Below are 18,803 nucleotides of genomic sequence, written 5' to 3' on the forward strand. Positions count from 1 at the left end.
TGCATGGAGAATGGGATTCGAGCTAAAAAAAAACACGACGTGCGTCAATTGATCTTCATTCTGAAGGCAAAAAAACCCAATGAACTACATAAGAACCGCTGAACTGTATAAGAACGCCTCGACGTGGCCATAGGGATATGACGCACATACGAATCTAACGATTCACCCAATTGAAAAGAAGAAAACAGGCATGCGCATTTTTGAGCTACCAATACGACGATTTCTCCGGCTCTTTTTGTTCGCTCTCTCTAGAGTGTGTCATCAAACGCTGGAATAAGCGTTGCCATAGCCATTAGAATAACTGCTCTGAGAAGTTATCTTCAGTTCTGAGCAAACATAGAAAACAAAACTCTGTGGACAAGAACGGCAACGAAGACGGGAGCTTTCCCATCTATGGAAGGTTCTCGAACGATCACGTGACGTCTCTAGACCAGTTACATTACACTTTTGAAAAATACTCTGACGTAGTTACATGTTCTTGTTTTTTTCCAGAGGAGAACGACGGCTTTGTCCAGTCAATGACATATTAGTTCGACGAAGAGATCACTCAGGCTGAGTGAGAAAGGAGAAAAGAAACTTGGAGAAGTATAAGTGTTATTTAAAGAGGAATTGTTACGGTTTTGGGGGTTTTCAGTTGAGAAAATGTTATTTGTTGGAGAAAAACAGGGAATGGCATAGCACGTGGAAAAATTTGACCAATCGCAGTACGCGCTCCCGACAGAAGTGTATAAATACCGGTCGATCGCTGTAGGAGCTGTCCGCCATCGAAGACTAAATAAGTGGGAAGGAGACCGCGCAAGCGTTGTGTATTTTTAAGTAAACGTGTATTTAAACAAAAACAGTAACTGTAAAATCGCGTTACACGTCGACGAGAATCATCGTTGTTCCTCCCTCCGGCAGATCATCTTCGGCACAGAGCATCTGTCTCAATTCGGCAGTTAAAACAATCTTGTTGTGCCAGAGACGGAAAGGTAATTTCTGAAAAAAGATGAGTTGTTCTGAACAAAATTCGGCACGGTGTACTTATCCTTTTCTATCATTTATGTATGTAAAATACGTTGGGACTGAAGGTTGTGGTCTCAGTTGGGTTTGGGTGGAGGGGGTGGTTTAAAAACCGCAATGTTTGTTAGCTTGCTAGGTAACGTTACACAGGTTTCGCTTCCTGTCGCCATTTTGTTGTTGCTGAGTTGTGCTGGCAACCTTAATCGCGGAATGAGATCATGGACGGCGTGTCGGTGCTAAGCTAGTTAGGTAGAAGAGATATGTTAGTGTAATGTTGTTATACGCTTAGATGTGTAAAGTGTATCGCACTGATACACTGGTCAAGCATCTACTGACGATTTACGGGTTCACAGTTGGCTAATTAATTTAATCTCCCTGGCTACGTCATTCGTAGAGGAAACGAAGTAGCGAGCCATTTTATCCCTCGCTGATTGCATCATGCAGGCATGAGTCATGCAGCTTTACATAACGTTTCCGCAGCCCTACCGTAGCTAGCAAAATCGAATCAAATATTGACTTTTTAACCTTTGTATAATTAAACCTTCTACCGTCCAATAAACTGCGCACATTGTAACTGCCATTTTACAAATCTTGCTGTTTGTTAGTGGTAGCTAGGATTAATTTGTTCATCTGTTACATTATCTGTTTATGCCTGGGTGGGTGTGTTTGGAATTCCTCGGAAATTGTAGCAATGGGCATCGCGGCCAATCGACCTTGGCTTGCGGTTGCCCACAGCAACCAACGTCATCTGTAATATCCCCTTCTACAAAACTGTAAATGTAAATTGTAAAATACTAGTCAATAAAATTTGAATTCTTACATTTGTTTTTCCTTTTTTCTTTGAAACTTTCTCAGTGGACAGCGGACCTTAGTTTCCAACTAAGGGCTCTGTATGTCCGACTTCTAAGTTTAGTAGTGTGTGCAACTGGTAACAGGTACGACTTGCTGAAATTATGGGACAAAACTTAATAAAGGGCAAAATTCCAAGTGGATTAAATTTTCTTCAATGCTTGTAGTGTTCTTATTTAATACTTTGAATTTATAAATTCCGCTGGGCAACTGTTGGTGCATCTGTAAAATTCAATGTACCCTTTGATAATAAACTGCATAGAAAGTTCAACCCTATTTTCTAATGGTATTTAACTGGGGATGAGTAAAGTCCAGTTTCAGTGAAGATGACATTGAAGATTCAAATACTGTTGATGTGGTAAGTGGTGTATGTTTGTGTACCAATTAAACAATTGCCTAAAGTGCTCCTACCTGGAAATGATAACTCTTTGGGGAGCAGGCTTTCTGTCCAGTTGAGGCAGCCCCTTCAACCACGTGCATATGTGACGTTTAACCTATATAAAAATCTTTCATTCAGAATCTGATCATTGCTTTTATTCTGCACTACAAATGAGAAGAATGGTGCATTAGAAAGCAGTACCCCCCTCCCCCCCTTAACAGCCTGATTCTTTGGGTAATTTCATGTGTTGGTTAAGTGTCCTCTACCATAATTGATTTTTATTTATTTTTAAATCGTGGATTTTCCAGGGATGTTTGCCATTTGAATAAAATGCATATGTGAAGATAACTAAACAATGTTCAGTATTATGGGTTTATTTTTTTATTTTTTTTGAAGGATGTACAGTGGGAAAACGTTGCATTAATGTGCATTAATAGGAATTGTTGGTGAATAAATGCTACAAGTCTGTTCTGTATCATTAAATTTGGAAATACGCATTGAGAAATGAGACTAGGTGCAGTTATTCTGACATCGCTTTGACAGTCTTGCACTGATTAGGATATTTGACCTTTGCTGATGGCCTTCCTGAAAGTTCTAAACTAAACCTTTTAGTGGTGGTGACCTGAATTAAGTTTCTTGAAATGCCTTGAACTGCGTTTTTCCAAAATTGTTATATTGACCAATATATATCAGTCTTAATAAATCAATCTTTGATTGCAGAATCGTATGCAACGTACAGTTATAATTTTCTTGGAGAATTTGAGAACTTTGCACTTTTATATGAATACCACGTGCATATGAATAATTGTACCCACAATTTACAGTTGGTCAAAATTTTCGGTTTGAATTTATTTTTTAAATTTTTCAATGACAAGTGTGAAACCACCCTGCACATTCCGAAATACCGTAAATGCACTTCTGTACTTTGTTAATTTTGTTTTAAACGTGTCTGCTAACTTCTGAGTACTTAAATGAAAACCGAAGGTAAGCTGCCTGAAGTAACTACATGATTTTAATATTGCTGGGTGTGGGGCTGATAGTTAAAATTAGCAGCGAGGTTTATTGAAATGTTCCGTTACAAAATAGTGCAAGCTCATTCCGGAATGAATCTGTTATGCATCTCTAGGTGGCAGTGTTGGATTCAGAAATGATGCATTTGTCAGTACTTGTGTTTACCTGCTTCAATGCAGCCCTTGCTTATTCTCACCAAAAGTTCAGAAGTGCAAGTGATCAAGGTTGAAGACTGGCAATATTTTGTCTTAAGCACTCTGTCCTTACAAGAATGGTAAGCCTATGATAGATGATTTGTAGTCTAATGATAATTGACCCTTAAACCTTTAAACGGTCTATGTTTAACACCCCTTACATTATTTGGCACCATGGCATGGTACCTTAAGTTTCATGTTCTCATTTCGTTAAAGCCTTCCCGAAGCTCACTTGGTCACCAAAGTGCAGTTTACACTGTTGTGATGAGCTGGTGAACCGAGTACTTCTGAAAGGCAACTCTGCACTCAAGGCAATATTTTTTTTAAATATTAAATGTACAATATCTGAAAAGTTCCTAACTATCCCTTTGACCCATATGGCAATCATTAAACCATCTTGGATTGCATTGTCAGTTTATGATGTTTCATGTTAAACAATTAGCTGTATCTGATTGGATGTATTCATAAATGTGAAACATTCATTGGCTTTTTGTTTTTTGTTTTTTTTTTTTGGTAGTTGACATGAGATTCTTAACTATCCGACTTTTCGAGAAGCTATGAATAGTGTAAATAATTTTTATTAAAAGTTTTTAAAGTTGCAGATAAGACTGATACGATTTCAAATATCTGGAGCTATAATATTGGAAACTTGTCATTGATTCCCCTCATTTCCCTGCATAACTTGAAAGGACAGTAAACAACTGTTTTACATGTAGCCGTTTTACATTTCTGATGCACTTCTTTCATAATTTTTTAATTGCACTGTGGCATAGAACCTAAAGTAAATATTGCCACAATGTTATGCATAGTATTGAGCTTGTCTTGGTTCTTTCACAGCTCTGGATTTAATCTAAGTTTTCAGGTGCTGTAGGCATTCTGTTTGTTGTGAAGGGATATAATGAAATAGCTTGATCTCACTTTTGAGCAGCTGTTCTGGTGTTGATTCCAGCCTTATTTATATAATCAAGTACAGATTTATTTCAGCTACCTGGTTTTTCTATGAATCCATTTTGTTTTATTGTGCAGAAACTGAAGCTAGGTTGAACGGTAATATCAATAAGGTATGATTTCAATTAAGCAGCATGATTGACAACCCAAAAATAATAGGTAATTCTCAAATGCCAGATTATATATGCTAACAAGACAATCCTCTTGGGATGTATAGAACTCCGAAGTCACTCAGAAGTGATGTCATAATGTATTGATCATATTATCTTTATTGTAAAGTTTTAGCTTTGAAAATTTTGTAGTTTAACAATACTTCTCATTTAACTTTCCATTTAATGACACGTTTTAGTGTAAGAGCTTTTAATGTAATGTGTAGAAAGGTATAATTCTCTTGTGAATTAAAAATATTGGTGTGAATCCACTTCCTGGCTAAAGCAACTGGCAACCATACACTAGCATATGTAAATATACTGGCATAAAATGTCTTCACTTTGTACTCTGTTATTAGTGTTAATCCCAGATTTTGTTTTGAGAAAAATATATTAAATGTGCTCACAGCACGTTATATTTCACTCAAGTCCTGAGCTTTGCTTTATTTGTTCTCTTCCTGAATTTCTTTTAATAGTTCTGGCAGAAGATGTGTGATGACAACTGAAGCACGGCGAAGGATCGTTGCGAACAAGCGAGCCCCCGCTGAAGAGCCCGAACCGTAACCATGTCGGACGTGAAAGGACCCCACAAGGCGGCCACGTGCGGAAACCCCCCACCCCCCCAGTACAAGAACCCCAAGACGCCCGGGCGGCTGACCAATCAGCTGCAGTATCTGCAGAAAGTTGTGGTCAAGGCATTGTGGAGACACCATTTCGCTTGGCCCTTTCGGCAGCCTGTGGATGCCATGAGGCTGAACCTTCCCGTAAGTTCAGGTGGTGCGGTGGTGCGGTGCATAGTTTTGTTTAGTTGGCCTGTACCAATATCGAAGGGTAAATCATGGCTCACAGAATGTAATATTTGAGTGAGGTGTGTCATGGACAGTGTTTCATACCATAAAGTACATGCTGTATATTCACCATAGTACATTTTTGGTGGAGTTGGAGAAATTGTGTGCTGTGTTTCTGTCTAAATTAATGAAATCGGTTCTGTCTGCCGCTAGAATTTGTATCTTTATTACCCTCAATGTTTTCCCTAATCACTGGTCCCTTGTTACTGTTTAATCTACAGGACTACTACACAATCATTAAGACGCCAATGGACTTGAGCACCATAAAGAAGCGTCTTGAGAACAATTATTACTGGAAAGCAATGGAATGCATTGAAGACTTTAACACAATGTTCACAAACTGCTACGTGTATAACAGGGTATGTGGGAGACCATAAAAACTGCTGCTTACTGTGTAATTTCCGTCTGGTGGTAGCTGTAATGCTAGGTACTGCATGTGAGAATGCAATGCTTGACTAACTGAAGTCTGATTTGTTTTTGTGTACTGTTCTCAGCCAGAAGATGACATCGTGCTGATGGCTCAGGCCTTGGAGAAGCTCTTCCTGCAGAAGGTGGCTCAGATGCCCCAGGAGGAAGTGGAAGTTTCCACGATCACAGCAAAGGCACCTGGGAAGGGGAGGAAGCCCACTTCAGGTAATCCCGTCAGGCTCGCGTCGCACAGGAGCCGGCGTTTGGCGGGGGGGGGGCGGGGGGGGGGAAGGCCTCGCACTGAACCGCCTCTCTCTTTTTAAAGTTGCGGTGAAGTCGAAGCCCCAGTCCCCCGTGTCCGAGGTCGTGTTCCAGCAGACCGTGACCGTGATCCCCCCCGAGATGCTCCACTCGATCCCGCCCGCGCCGCTCTCGGCGCAGATCGCCGCCAAAGTAAGTCCCGCCCTCCGCCTGCTCCGGTGGCCTTCCGTTCTCTCTGGAGAACGAGGCTTAGCACGCATTCAGCAGGAACTCCCCGGCTGTTTACCTGGAAATGTCAGATCCTCTTTAGAGCGCCCTATGTACTGTATTTACCGTATCGAGTGAGATTGGTTTGTTGATTTCACCCTCTGGTTTATCATCAAAATTGATTACTGTTAAATGCTCATGCGCTATTTTTTTTTTTTCTTGCCCCAGATCAAGAAGGGCATTAAAAGGAAAGCGGACACCACCACCCCGACCGCCGCCGCCGCCGTCGTCGTGACGAGCAGCGAGTCGTCGCCGTGCACCGAGGCGAAGGCCTGCAAGCTGATGTCCAGGCGGGGCAGCGGGAGGCCCATCAAGCCCCCCAGGAAGGACCTGCCCGACTCGCAGCAGCAGCACCAGGTGGGCAAGAAGGTCAAGCTCTCGGAGCAGCTCAAGCACTGCAATGCCATCCTGAAGGAGATGTTCACCAAGAAGCACGCCGCCTACGCCTGGCCCTTCTACAAGCCCGTCGACGCCGATCGGCTGGGCCTGCACGATTACCACGACATCATCAAGCAGCCCATGGACCTCAGCACCATCAGAGTAAGCGCCCCGGTAGAGCTTGTGGGTTCCTGGTATTTAACGACGGAGAGTTTATTGTTGAAGGCTTTAAACGGAGGCTGTGTTGTATTGCAGTTCAGTTGTCGTTTATTTCATGCCGCGGAACACGAGGGCGATGCACGAGTACGATGTTCTGAGCCTCCAAGTTGCAACCGTGATGACTTGTGGAAATTCAGTGATTTTAGAAGATTTAATGTATTTTATTCGCAGGAGGGTTGAATTAAGAGCACAGGCTTGTGACCCAATGTTTCCTATGAGCAACAATGGAGATGTAGGTTTCAGTTTCAAATACAATACTGCTGCACAGTTGATGGGTAATTGCAAAAACATTAAATGTATATTTTTTTATTACGCTTGTAAATGCAGCACTTTGTGATCGTTTTGGACATTGCTATCGGCTTACTGGCGTGCTGTACTTTTTGCTTTAACAGAAGAAGATGGAGGCCAGAGAATACAAAGATGTCCAGGAGTTTGCTTCAGATTTTAGATTAATGTTCTTCAACTGCTACAAGTACAATCCACCAACTCACGAGGTGGTGCTCATGGCAAACAGGCTTCAGGTATGTCAGTACATGCAGCAGAACCCCAGAACTTTTGTCCCCTTTTGCTGGGGGGGCGGGGCGGGGGGGGGTCGCACTTTAAAGGTAGTTTTGTTTCTGTCAGTGCGGTATACGGTATAAGGGACGGCCGAGTTCGGTAGAGCGTTCTGGAAGGGAACGGTATGTGACCAGTTGACCGTCGGGGTCCCGCAGGACGTGTTCGAGATGCGCTTCGCCAAGATGCCGGACGAGGCGGCGGAGGCGGAACAGCCGGAGCAGCCCTGCGAGCACCGGGCCAAGGCCGAGAAGAAGGACAAGAGGAGCCGGGTGGAGAGCTCGTCCAGCTCGGAGAGCAGCAGCGACAGCTCCTCGGAATCCGAAAGCTCCTCGGACACGGAGGAGGAGAGGGCCCAGCGGCTGGCCAACCTACAGGAGCAGGTCCGTCCGTCCGCCCGTCTGCCCGCCGCGCCCCCGGCACCCCTCGCTAGCTTGGTCCAGGTCCCAGCTTTCTGGGAGGATTTGCCACCCCCCCCCCCCCCCCCCCCCCTTCTCGACTAATGTTCTGTTATGTTCCCTCCAGCTGCAAGCCGTGCGCGAACAGCTGCAGATACTGACCCAGACGCCATTGCTGAAACCAAAAAAGAAGGAGAAATCGCAGAAGGACAAGAGGAAAAAAGACAGGAAGGAGCCGCAGAGGCTAAAGTGCGAGGAGGAGAGGAAGCCGAAGCCGAAAGTGAAGAAGAGGTCCGGCAAGGGCCCGTCGGCACTGTGAGTGAGCCGCTGGCCTCGCCTCAGACTTGACCCGCTCCCCGGCGGGGTGGCGTGGGGCGGCGGTCGCCCTCACGGTGTGCTTTCTGCTCTGCCCCCTCAGTCACGGCAAGAAGAGCAAGCTGGCGTACGACTCTGAGGACGACGAGCCGTTGGCCCCCATGGCGTACGACGAGAAGCGGCAGCTGAGCCTGGACATCAACAAGCTGCCGGGCGACAAGCTGGGCAAGGTGGTGAGCATTATCCAGTCCAGGGAGCCGGCGCTGAGGGACACCAACCCCGAGGAGATCGAGATCGACTTCGAAACCCTGAAGCCGTCCACGCTGAGAGCCCTGGAGCGATACGTCATGACCTGTCTGAGGAAGCGGCCCAAGAAGCCCAGCCGTGAGTGTGCTAGCCTGCCGCGTCTCTTTAGGGGGGGAGGCGCAGCTCAAAACTGCTGTTGCTGCTAAAACGAAACTGAAGTTAAATCCTCTACCGCACTAGCTGTCTGCACCAGTTAGAAATCCAGTAGGTTCATTCTGCGTTCACTAGTTGAAACCTGGGCCAGCGCTGTCGATTTTTAATGTCAAATTTGAGCTGTCTATTTAGTTGAAGGAAAATAAGAAGCTGTGCAGCAGTTCTACCCTTATCTAAAAAAGTTCTGACACATTTTTCTGTCAATCCAGAGAGGGATTACAGTGAACTGTGCAATATTGTTGGCAGCCGAACACTTTCTCAACATTCCTAAAAACAGCTAAAAGGGCTAAGCACTGGGGGATCTATATGGAGCAGTGCATCGGTTAACGACCTTCAGAAGCGGAAGCTGTATACAGAGGCACGAAAGGTCAGACTTGACGAGGGGTAAATTTTGTCCCGCAGAGAAAAAGCCGGCCAAGCCCAAAGTGCAGCGCGGCGAGAAGAAGCGGGACCCGGAGAAGCGTTTGCCTGACGCCGGCGAGCCGCCCAGTTCGGCCAAGAAGACGAAAAGGAAGGGTGAGCGTGGCTTCCTCCCGGGCGGCGTGCTCTCTTTCGCGCCTGCCTTTGCCATCGTCTTCCCCCCCCCCCCCACTCCAGTCCCCCCCCTCGGGTCTCACATTTGGTTTCTCCCTCTCCCCACAGGCGGGATGGCGGGCGGGACTAAAGGTCTGGGGGGCCCCTCCAGACTCAGCGACAGCAGCACCTCCTCGAGCTCTGACAGCAGTAGTAGTGATTCTAGCACTTCAGATAACAGTGACTCTGAATCAGGTTAGCTGTCCTCCTCAGCACTACTTTTCCCCCCCCCAACCCACCCTTCCCCACCCTTCAGTGGCAGGACACTCCCATTCTCTACCTTGTATGCAACCATTACAATAAGTCGCTTTTAGACTTGCGAGAATTCAGTACTTGGAAACCATTAGCATTTGTTATTTTTTGTATGTACGCCTCACCGTGAACAGTAAGCATCCTGTCCATACTGCAGAAATAAGCTACATTTTCAATTACGTGTCAGATTTAAACCTTTTTTCCTTTTGGGTGGCAGATTTGATTTGTGTTTCTGTTTTATCACTCGACTGTTAACATTTTTTCGTTGCTATTATTTTATTGATTTTGGATCCCATCGTTTCGGAACGTGCCGAGTTTGAAATGAGGCCAGGCTGTCCGCTGCACAGGAAATGTAACCCCCACCCCCCCACCCCCCTCCAAAGCAAATCTCTAGGCTGCGTCCAGATTTTGACTCATTAGGCTCTCGCGTCAAATCTTCTCACGATTGGTTAAGACGACCGATTGGGGTTACCCCTTCAGTTCTTGTTTTACTCAAAACCATTTAGGCTGAACGCGAAGCACTGAATTCCAGTATTTGGGGTGGAGGAACTTTTCCTTTCCTCGCGAAGCACCTTTTCTGAACGCACTGCACTCTTAGCCCGAGCGTCGAACGCACTCAGCACCTTCCCCCTGTCCCTGCAGCCTTGGCTCCGCTGGCCCTCACTTTAAACTGAAGCACTTCACCGTTCTCCGTTTTCACCCATTTTAATTGTAATCTTAAATTTTGTTTTTAAATTGTGTTCTAAGCATTTGTAATGTTTCTATCTGTAAATGCTGAGGATTTGTCGTAGGATACTTGATATTGTTTATACATTTTTTTTTTTTTTTTTGTATTTGAGGCATTTGCCAGATTGTAAACTGAATGCAGGGTTTGAAGGCGTTGGACCAAACGGTACTGTCATACATGACAGTACTTGTCCAGCTGAACAACTGCATTCTGTAGGTAGTTACACGTGTGAGTTTCTTTTCCCTTTTGTTTTTTCTTTTTTCTTTTTACCTTATAAGGTAAAGTTTCATTCTTGACCTTGGTGTTCAACACCCAAAGTTCGATATTCAAATAAACATGTTTTCATAGACAAACGTTGTTGTACATTTTAAGATTAGTGGTGTTTTTCTTGCATTCAAGAGTTAACACACAATTACACCCACAATCCATGGTCCTTTAATTGAAGAATACAAGTGCACTCCACAAGTGTATTATGTGAAGTCAAGGGATTATGGGAAATCCTTATTAGCAACAAGCTAATGAGAACTGTGGGCGGGGTCATTATCTTTGCCACCTGCACAGGGTAGTGCAACCCTTAGAACAAGGATGTAAAAATGTATTTGGTTCTGAGGTAAGTGTCTTTTTATGAGGGTTTTGGCATTGTTTGCTTTGTCATGTTTTTAATACACGTGCATGCTTTTGCTGCGATTTTACTTTTGACCTTGTGCCTTTCCTATAAAAAGCATGAGAATTGCCTTCTCCGAAAACCGCAATCCTTCGATCCTGCGGTTTAATTCTGCAGTAAGATTCTCTAACAAAGCATTCAGAAAAGTTGACTGATTGTCGCCGTAAGCATAATGCGCTGTGTCACAGTCCTAAGTGAAATGGTCACAATTTGTACCTCTGTCTTGCAGAACGAAAAACAAAGCAGAAGCTAAGCAAAGGTGCCAGCGATTGCAAACTAAAAATGAAGGTAAAGACCCCCGTTCATCTTCTGCTCTATTTAAATTGGTCCCTTGAGTGGTCATTCTATGCAAAGTCGGTATGCTGGAGTACTGCGTTATTTCTCATTTGCGTTAAGTCCGGCCGAAATGTTAGCGGAGAAACGGATCGTGCGTTTGCCCAACAGGAAGTGAAGCAGACCGGCTCCCAGCGAGGCTCCCTGGGAAAGGCGCTGGATGACTCCGTGCCCCTGGCCAGCCTGCTGCCCCTCGCTCAGAACCCCCACCTGCAGGACCCCAGCCAGGCCCTAGCCGTTCCGCAGGAGACGCCCGATCCTCCTGAAGACACCCTTACGTCACCTCCAGGTAAGGGACCTTTACCAGCCCTGCCAGCGTTTGTGTTTCAGTGCTACAGTGAAGCAAAAAAACAGCCAGTATAGCCCCATTGGAACTGTGTTTATTGTGTAATCTTTTAATTATTGTTCATTTACTATTCTCATAAAAAGTTTAGATGGTTATGGTTAAAATATGCCTTATTTGTACTGAACTTGAATTCTGGGATTCCAGCAACACTTCTCCCCCCTTCTTTTTAAAAAAAATGTTCTTCTCTTCAGTAGTCAACAAATGTCAGCAAGTGGGACTGTGGTCTGTGCAGTGCCTAGAAGAAGGTCATTAGTTCTGACTGCTGACAGGTCCTCAGCGAGACGGCTGCAGGAAAGCAGAAGCAGACGTGCCCATTAGGTTGAGAACTGTCTCCCGCCGACGCGGGAGAAGCCGTGCAGAACGCCAGCGTTCCGCAGGCGGGCGCGGTCGCGTCGTCTCACCGTTTTTTTTTTTTTTTTTCTTCTCTCGAATCTTCCCTTCCAGCCTTACACAGCCGTCTGCCGCCGCAGCCGTCGAGACCTAGCGCCAAAGCAGCACCTCTACCTCGCAAAAGCAGGGCCGCGTCCCTGCAGCTCGACGCCGCTACCCCCCCCCCGCCCCCCCGCCGAGCTCCCTCTGAGCCCCGAGCCGGTCGGCTCGCGGGCCCCCGCCTCCAGCCCCCGCGTTTCGACACCTCCCCCCCCGCCCCCGCAGCAGCAGCAGCAGCCCCCGTCCTCCCTGCCTCATGCGCAGGAGGCCCACTCCGACGCTCAGCCTCTCGGTCCTCCGAGCCGCGCGTCGGAGAATCCTCCTGATAGGGCGGACTCGGAAGGTAAGCGGTTGCCCCGACCGCGTCGCCCCGGCGACCCTCCCGAGCTTTGGCCCGCACCGCGGCCTTTTTTCCGTTGCGTAGCTTCCCCGCCGTCTGCTGCTTTGAGTCCAGCGCCCTCCTCCCCCCCCCTGGGCCCGTCCCAGCTGGCTCCTCTAACGTCTGTGTCTCCCCAGTTCCCCGCGTGACTCATCATCATTCCTTTAGCATGACCTGCTCAAGGTGCCCCCGGTGCATGCCGCCGCTTCCCTCCGTTAGTGCCCGCCTTGCCCGTCTGCAGCATGCCGCTCCGCCCCCGCTGCCGGCCCGCGCCCGGACTCACGTCTGTCTGTGCCTCCCGCAGGAGTCTCCGCCCTTCTGTCTCCGCTGAGCTCCCCGCCCGCCGCGCTGTTCTCCAGCTGCGGAGCCTCGCTTCCTGCACTGCCACACCCTGCTGAGGTCAGGATGGAGGTAAGGCCCCGCCCACTCACTTTAATCTTCATTCTGATTGGCTGATCGTTAAGAATTATTCCATTTTATTTTAGTTTTTTTTTTTTTTTAAGCCATTGTCACTAATTTTCTTAAATTTAGAAATGATTCTCAGACTGTAAAAACGTCTGAACAAGTGTGCTATTTTTGTAATGAGACTTAAAACTGTATTTCTCTAAAGTTGAAAATAATTGGCTTGTTTTAAGTTACTGTTTGCTTGACAAGGATTCAGGATGTTTATGCAGGATTCTGTTAATTCTGTTAATATTGGCCTGTGTGGCAAAATTTGTTTAGATCAGAACGTCAAAACATTATCTTATTTCATCCTGCTGATCCCACTGTTTCATCCTACTTCTGTTATTAAAATTATGAATGATATACATTAATTCAGTTAATTTGACTGAATTTGCTTTCTGTGATTCATTGCCTGCTTTTGTAACTACCCTTTCATTAATAATTTTAGTTGTTAAAAACAGGGCTATTGTCAACAGCTCAACAATTAATTGTCAATGTATTGTTATTAATGAAAATGACATCTGTTTGGGTCATGAAAAACATGGATTGCTATCTTTTGGGTCATAACTGAAAGTTTATGCACCCCTGTTTTACAGTATGTAGATTAGCATGGAAGCACTTTTCTTTGAAATGATGAAATGGCCTTTTCCTTCGGCTTAGTCTCATGGGGCATGTACGGTGTGGAAATGCTTTTGCGCTCATTTAAGACTGGGTGGCGTTTTACAGTGTGTGCGTGTGCATTTGTCTTTCCAGCGCCTGCTGTTATCCCCTCTTCAGGATAGCCCACTGCACTCTGGGAAGGATGAGAGAAAGCACCCAGAGTCCCAGGGTGAGCCCAGATCCAGCACGCTGTAGAATTTACACAGTCAGCAAAAGCTCGCGTCCAGCGGGCTCACATTCAGTTTTAATCGCCTGGGAGGAGTCGGTAAATCTCTGCAGCTGGCCCCCGCGGCGTGGATCTGGCAACCCCAGTTACTTTTTAATTGCCTTGAAATATCTACCCGTCAGCTATTTAACTGAACGACCTTTTGTTTTCGCGTTCGATCTAGATACCGGTCAGTGCGAAGGTGGAGAGCAGGACTCCTGCGAATCTACCCCGACGCCTGGAGCAGCGCACGTCGGCGCCGCTAACAAAGTCACCAAGGAGACGAAACCCTCGCTCCCGAGAACGGTACGTTTCCCATGATTCTCGCGTTTCCTTTTCCTGTTACGCCCTGCACCTCTTGCAGACAGTCATGTCAGTCCAGCAGTCGCACTTAGCCAGAGCTGTGTGTTGCGTAAGAACGTGAAATGGATGCATTCTGGGAAAAGTAAAAGGGAACCGAGGGCTGTGAATTGTCTCTGCGTTGCATTTTCTTCAAAGGAGCCACAGGGCAATTAAGAACGGTCACGGGTGAGAATTGTTCCGTTTATGGCGCTGTCGTGGCCGCTGTCGTCAGCTGCGCGTGGATCGCGTCCCTCTTGCCTCGGGCGACGCGCGTCACTACCGTTCTCACGGGTCCGTGGTTTTCCCGCGTGGTCGTTAGTGCACGGCAGCGGATATTCAGCGCGAAGGAGACCGATCGCCTAGCGCGCCGCGAACCCTTAGCTCGACGGCGAGGAAGACGAGGGTTAAGGTCCGAGGAGCGTGAACGTGGAAATGCCTCCTCTCCCCCTCGCAGGACATCGTGCTGAAGAACGCCGACTCCTGGGCCAGTTTAGGGAAGATGGCCACCTTCACCCCCTCCACCATCAAGTCTTCGAAGGAGAGCTTCCAGCAGTTCCGCAAGGCGGCCATGGAGAAGGAGGAGCGGGAGAGAGCTCTTAAGAGGCTACAGATGGAGGTGGGCCGGGAGAAGAGGCCGGTCCCAGAAAAACCCAGGTACGTCATCCAAGGTCCTAGAACTGCTGGTTTTCCACCCTCCCTTTACCGGGGAGTCAGGTGTGAAGGCAGTCTGGTCAATCAGTCGGCACTAATTATTTAGTTGATTACCTAGGGGGAAAGAGAACCAGGGCCGGATCTGGATTTGAGGTCCAGATTTGAGTATCCGTGCTTTAAAAGTAATGTTATTTATCCAGCCCAGCAAGTACGTTCACAACCCCCCGAGCTCGGAGGTACAGAGTTTGGGTTTCCTCTGTGTTCTCCTCAGCGCAGTTAAATGCTTGTAACGGGGCTGACCGTGACCGTCCTGCTTTCAGGGAGGAGCCGGAGGTCGCCGAGAGCGCGCCGGCAGCAGCCCCCGCCCCCGCCCCCGCCATCGAGGCGCTCAAGCCAGCGGAACCGGCCAAACCGGAGCCTGCAGCAGGGCCGCCACTGTCGCCGCCGCCACCGCCAGCCGCGCAGGGCCCACAGCTAACGACGCAGTCCTCGCTGGACCGGGACCGAGAGCTGGCCCGAAAGAGAGAGCAGGAGCGCCGGCGGCGGGAAGCTGTAAGTCTCGCTCGCGAAATGAGGAGGGGGGGGGAAACAGAATGGCGGAAATGGAGCTGGGATATTTATTTGGGGGTCAAGCCTACACAGTTCCCACCAGCTTTTGGAAGGCACACTGTGGCTTTGAGATTTCTAAATATGCAGGGTATTGGTATCATTGGCGTCTGTTTCATTCATCATTGTGGGGAACTGTGGCTACGTTCTGCCGATTTGATTGACAGTATTTTTTTAAAAATTATATTACAATACAAAATTGTAATTGTCCATCATTTTTAACAGGGATTTAGTTTCTTTTTTCCAGTTATTTCTAATGGTACCTTTTTGAAAATAAATGTCGTAACGCGGTCTGTTGTGCATGAGCGTTTTGCAGTTTTCTGAAAGTCTTGACCTCCTTTGTCCTCCAGATGTCGGCCATCATTGATATGACGATGCAAAGCGACATCATGGCGACGTTTGAGAAGAACCTGGACTAACTGAGCTTCCAGCTCCCCGAGGCATTTGACAGATTCCTTGTATTACAAAATATGGTACATATCGATGTTCCTATGAACAGTACAGACTTCCCCCTCCCTCCCTCCAATATTGGATGTCTGAGCCAATCATTTTGGTGAAGAAAACGGGTCATTGTTAAAGAAGAAACTTGCTGCATGGCAACTTCACTTAGCATTTTATTATAGTTGTAAGATACTGTATAGTGTAAAAAATATTGTGTTTTTTTGTTTGTTTGTTTTTTTTTTTTTGGTGTGTCCAGACACTCTAAAAAGGACCATATCGTTCTGAAATGTGTGCACTGAGGGTTCTGTCTGTCACTTAGCTAGTAGATATTGGGTAAGGGTAGAAAATGAAGTATTGTTGTAAACCTGAAAATCATACACTGCTTGTAGTTGAACCTCACACCCATACCCACACGTTAGAAGCCTATGTTTGCAAGTTTTTTTTTGTAGCAAAGTCTTTTGTTGACCACAGTACATTAAGCCTTTTAAAGCCAGGTTTACATGTTCAGACTACATTCCACTGCATTTATTTTTGATAGTTTCTTTCTTTTCTATGTATAATCCCTGTTGTGTTTTTGTACCGGTGGTAACTTCGAATGGCATTACTGTAATGAATAATAACCGTGTATGATTTCCTCCTCTGGTCCATTTCATAGTACTAATTCAGCAACTAATGCAGAAAATATCTGTGCTTTGATGTTTTCAGTTGGAATAGTCTTACTGATCTGTATATAAGTGAAGGAATGTCCTCTGCAATGTTTTCTGTAATATCAGAATATATATGGAAAATGTTTATTTGTAATAAAATAATACTTAGCATTTTGTTACCTGGAAGTAGCAGTTAACTTTTTGCCAAATGTTGGTATTCAAACGTGGGACATATTTTTTAGGCTACTGTTTGCTTCAATTGTTTAAGTTTCGACTTGAAAGTGCAGTGCCATAAAGTGGTGTGCTTATTGCAAATTTTAGGCAATACGTGCCTAATTTGATAATCCTGTTAATAAAATGAAGAAAAAGAAGAAAAATTAGATGCAGAACTTAAGTATTCCTGTCTATTGGACTCATTTTACTTTTCATTGTAGAAACCTGGAAGACGTGGAGTGCGGTATTTTGTTGATCCTGTGATTTTCAGGCAATTTTACAGTGCTTTCCCCACTTTGGCTGTACTTGATACAGTAGCACTTTATCCTTTTCTGTATCCGTTGAAGTATGAGAGCATGACTTTACTATATATAGAGAACTAATATATAATTTTGAAGAAATCACATTCTAAAGTCAAATCATTAAAATATTTTCAGTAAAAACAGTTGTCTGTTGTGTATGTACATTCACTTATTACAGTTGTCCTTTTATCTGCTTCCCTGGTTTGTTGATGGTGAAAGAACACTGATACTGAATTGTAACAGTAACTGACTAGTACCTAAACAGAAAGGACTTGTACAGTGATGTGAGAACATACAACGCCTTTCATTTCCGTTGTTTTACAAATTAGGACATAACTAACCCTCATCTAGTCCTCAAGTTGTAACTGTAGATGCATCTAACCTGCTGACAAAATGCGTGACAAATTTTACTTTGTCATTTATTTAACAAAAAAGCCAATAGGCAGAGCCCTAAGTGCATTATTCAGTAGCTTGTAGAAGCCCGTTTTGCAGCAATTACCTTAATTGTTTTCTATTAGAGATATAGTCTCTTGCATTGCAGGAATTCTGACCCACTCCTTAGGCATCTTCAGCTCATTAATGTTTGAGGGCATTCCTTTATGTGCAGCTGTCTTAATGTTCTGCCACAACATCTCAATGGGGTTGAGGTCTGGACTTTGACTTGGCCATTCCAAAACCACAATTTTCTTTCAGCCATTCGGTCATAGATATACTATGGTGCTTAGAATCATCGTCTTGTTGCATGATCCACTTTTGGCCAAGCTTTAACTGTTGGACAGATAGTCTTGTGTTTTCTTCTGGAATATGCCGGTTTGAAGAACTCACGGTGGACTCTCAATTCTGAGGTGTTCAGGTCCTGCAGCTGGAAAATGGCCCCAAATCATCACCCTTTCACCATCATGCTTAATGGTTTGCATGAGCTTTTTGCTGTGATCTGCAGGGTTTGGTTTTTGCCATACATGGCTATCTACACCACAGCAAAACGACTCCACTTTGGTCTCCAGAGAACAGCGTTCCAGAAGTCTTAAGGTTAATTCAGGTGCAGTTTTGCAATCTTAAGCCCTGCTGCAATGTTCATTTTGGCTGCCCTTTGATGAACGCCATACTTGTTCAGGCTTTTCCTAATGGTGGTGTGATGAACCATAACATTTATGTTGCCGGGGGTTGTAGATCTCTGGGTGTAGCTTTGGGGTTCTGTCATTTGTCATTCTTTGTCCATTTTTTGTTGTATTATACTGTCTGATCTGGGGGTGATTTTGCTGGGGTGCCCACATCTGGGTAGATCTGTTTTGAATGTTCTCCGTCAATTATCTTTTTCACTGTGGAATGAGGGACTTCATATTTGGAAATGGCTGTATAACCTTTTCAGACTGATGTACCCCAATAATTACTTCACTGAGATCATCAAATATCTTTTGTCCTCGGCATGCTGTGTTAACACAAATCTGGGTGTCCCAGACCAAAGCTTTTGCTTTTATATAAGATTGTAGCACTTCCTGATGATCAACTAATTGTGTTGGTGATCAATTTCTTAATTGATATGGAAGCAGAACTTTTTCACGCATGGTTTCTGCATGTTGGCTTATTTTTTGTTAAGTATATAATCACTAAGTAAAATTAGTGTTATTTGTCACCTGAGGTTATATTTATCTACTGTTAGCACTTGGTGGGACTAGATGAGGGTTTATGTTCTAATATGTAAAACCATAGAAGTAAAATATGTACTCTTTCACATCACTGTACACATATACAGACAGGTGACAAATTAAAGGAAAAACCTAAATAAATGAGTGGAGAAACAAATGCAGATGCTTCCATACAGGTGGACTGCATGACACAATTAAACAATTAACATTGTATCATACTCTGTGGCATGTATAAAAATGCTGAACAGGCCCAGTCAACCTTGATTTTGGATCAAGATGGCAAGAGGAAAAGATCTAAGTGAC

At 45.3% G+C, this 18,803-nt stretch overlaps 1 protein-coding gene across 2 annotated transcripts; it reads left to right on the forward strand.

Annotated features, from left to right (window-relative positions):
* The first annotated feature begins 193 nt into the window (after positions 1-193).
* brdt (bromodomain, testis-specific) lies at positions 194-16,995 on the forward strand. Of its 2 annotated transcripts, XM_035414053.1 has the most exons (20): positions 195-971; positions 5,009-5,296; positions 5,602-5,739; positions 5,875-6,013; positions 6,114-6,241; positions 6,485-6,856; positions 7,306-7,434; positions 7,627-7,851; positions 7,994-8,181; positions 8,285-8,565; positions 9,043-9,156; positions 9,283-9,408; positions 11,086-11,144; positions 11,301-11,478; positions 12,648-12,754; positions 13,541-13,616; positions 13,837-13,958; positions 14,449-14,648; positions 14,966-15,197; positions 15,602-16,995. In XM_035414053.1, the coding sequence occupies exons 2-20, from the start codon at positions 5,099-5,101 to the stop codon at positions 15,668-15,670; spliced, it is 3,081 nt and encodes a 1,026-aa protein (XP_035269944.1). In that variant the 5' UTR covers positions 195-971; positions 5,009-5,098; the 3' UTR covers positions 15,671-16,995. The 2 variants fall into 2 exon arrangements, 1 of the variants encoding a protein (XP_035269944.1); XR_004764844.1 differs by lacking the exons at positions 13,837-13,958; positions 14,449-14,648; positions 14,966-15,197; positions 15,602-16,995 and adding an exon at positions 11,980-12,307 and having other exon boundaries at positions 194-971; positions 13,541-13,566.
* Positions 16,996-18,803: the final 1,808 nt, after the last annotated feature.

Source organism: Anguilla anguilla, chromosome 4 (genome assembly GCF_013347855.1).
Source record: "Anguilla anguilla isolate fAngAng1 chromosome 4, fAngAng1.pri, whole genome shotgun sequence".
Lineage (NCBI taxonomy): Eukaryota > Metazoa > Chordata > Actinopteri > Anguilliformes > Anguillidae > Anguilla > Anguilla anguilla.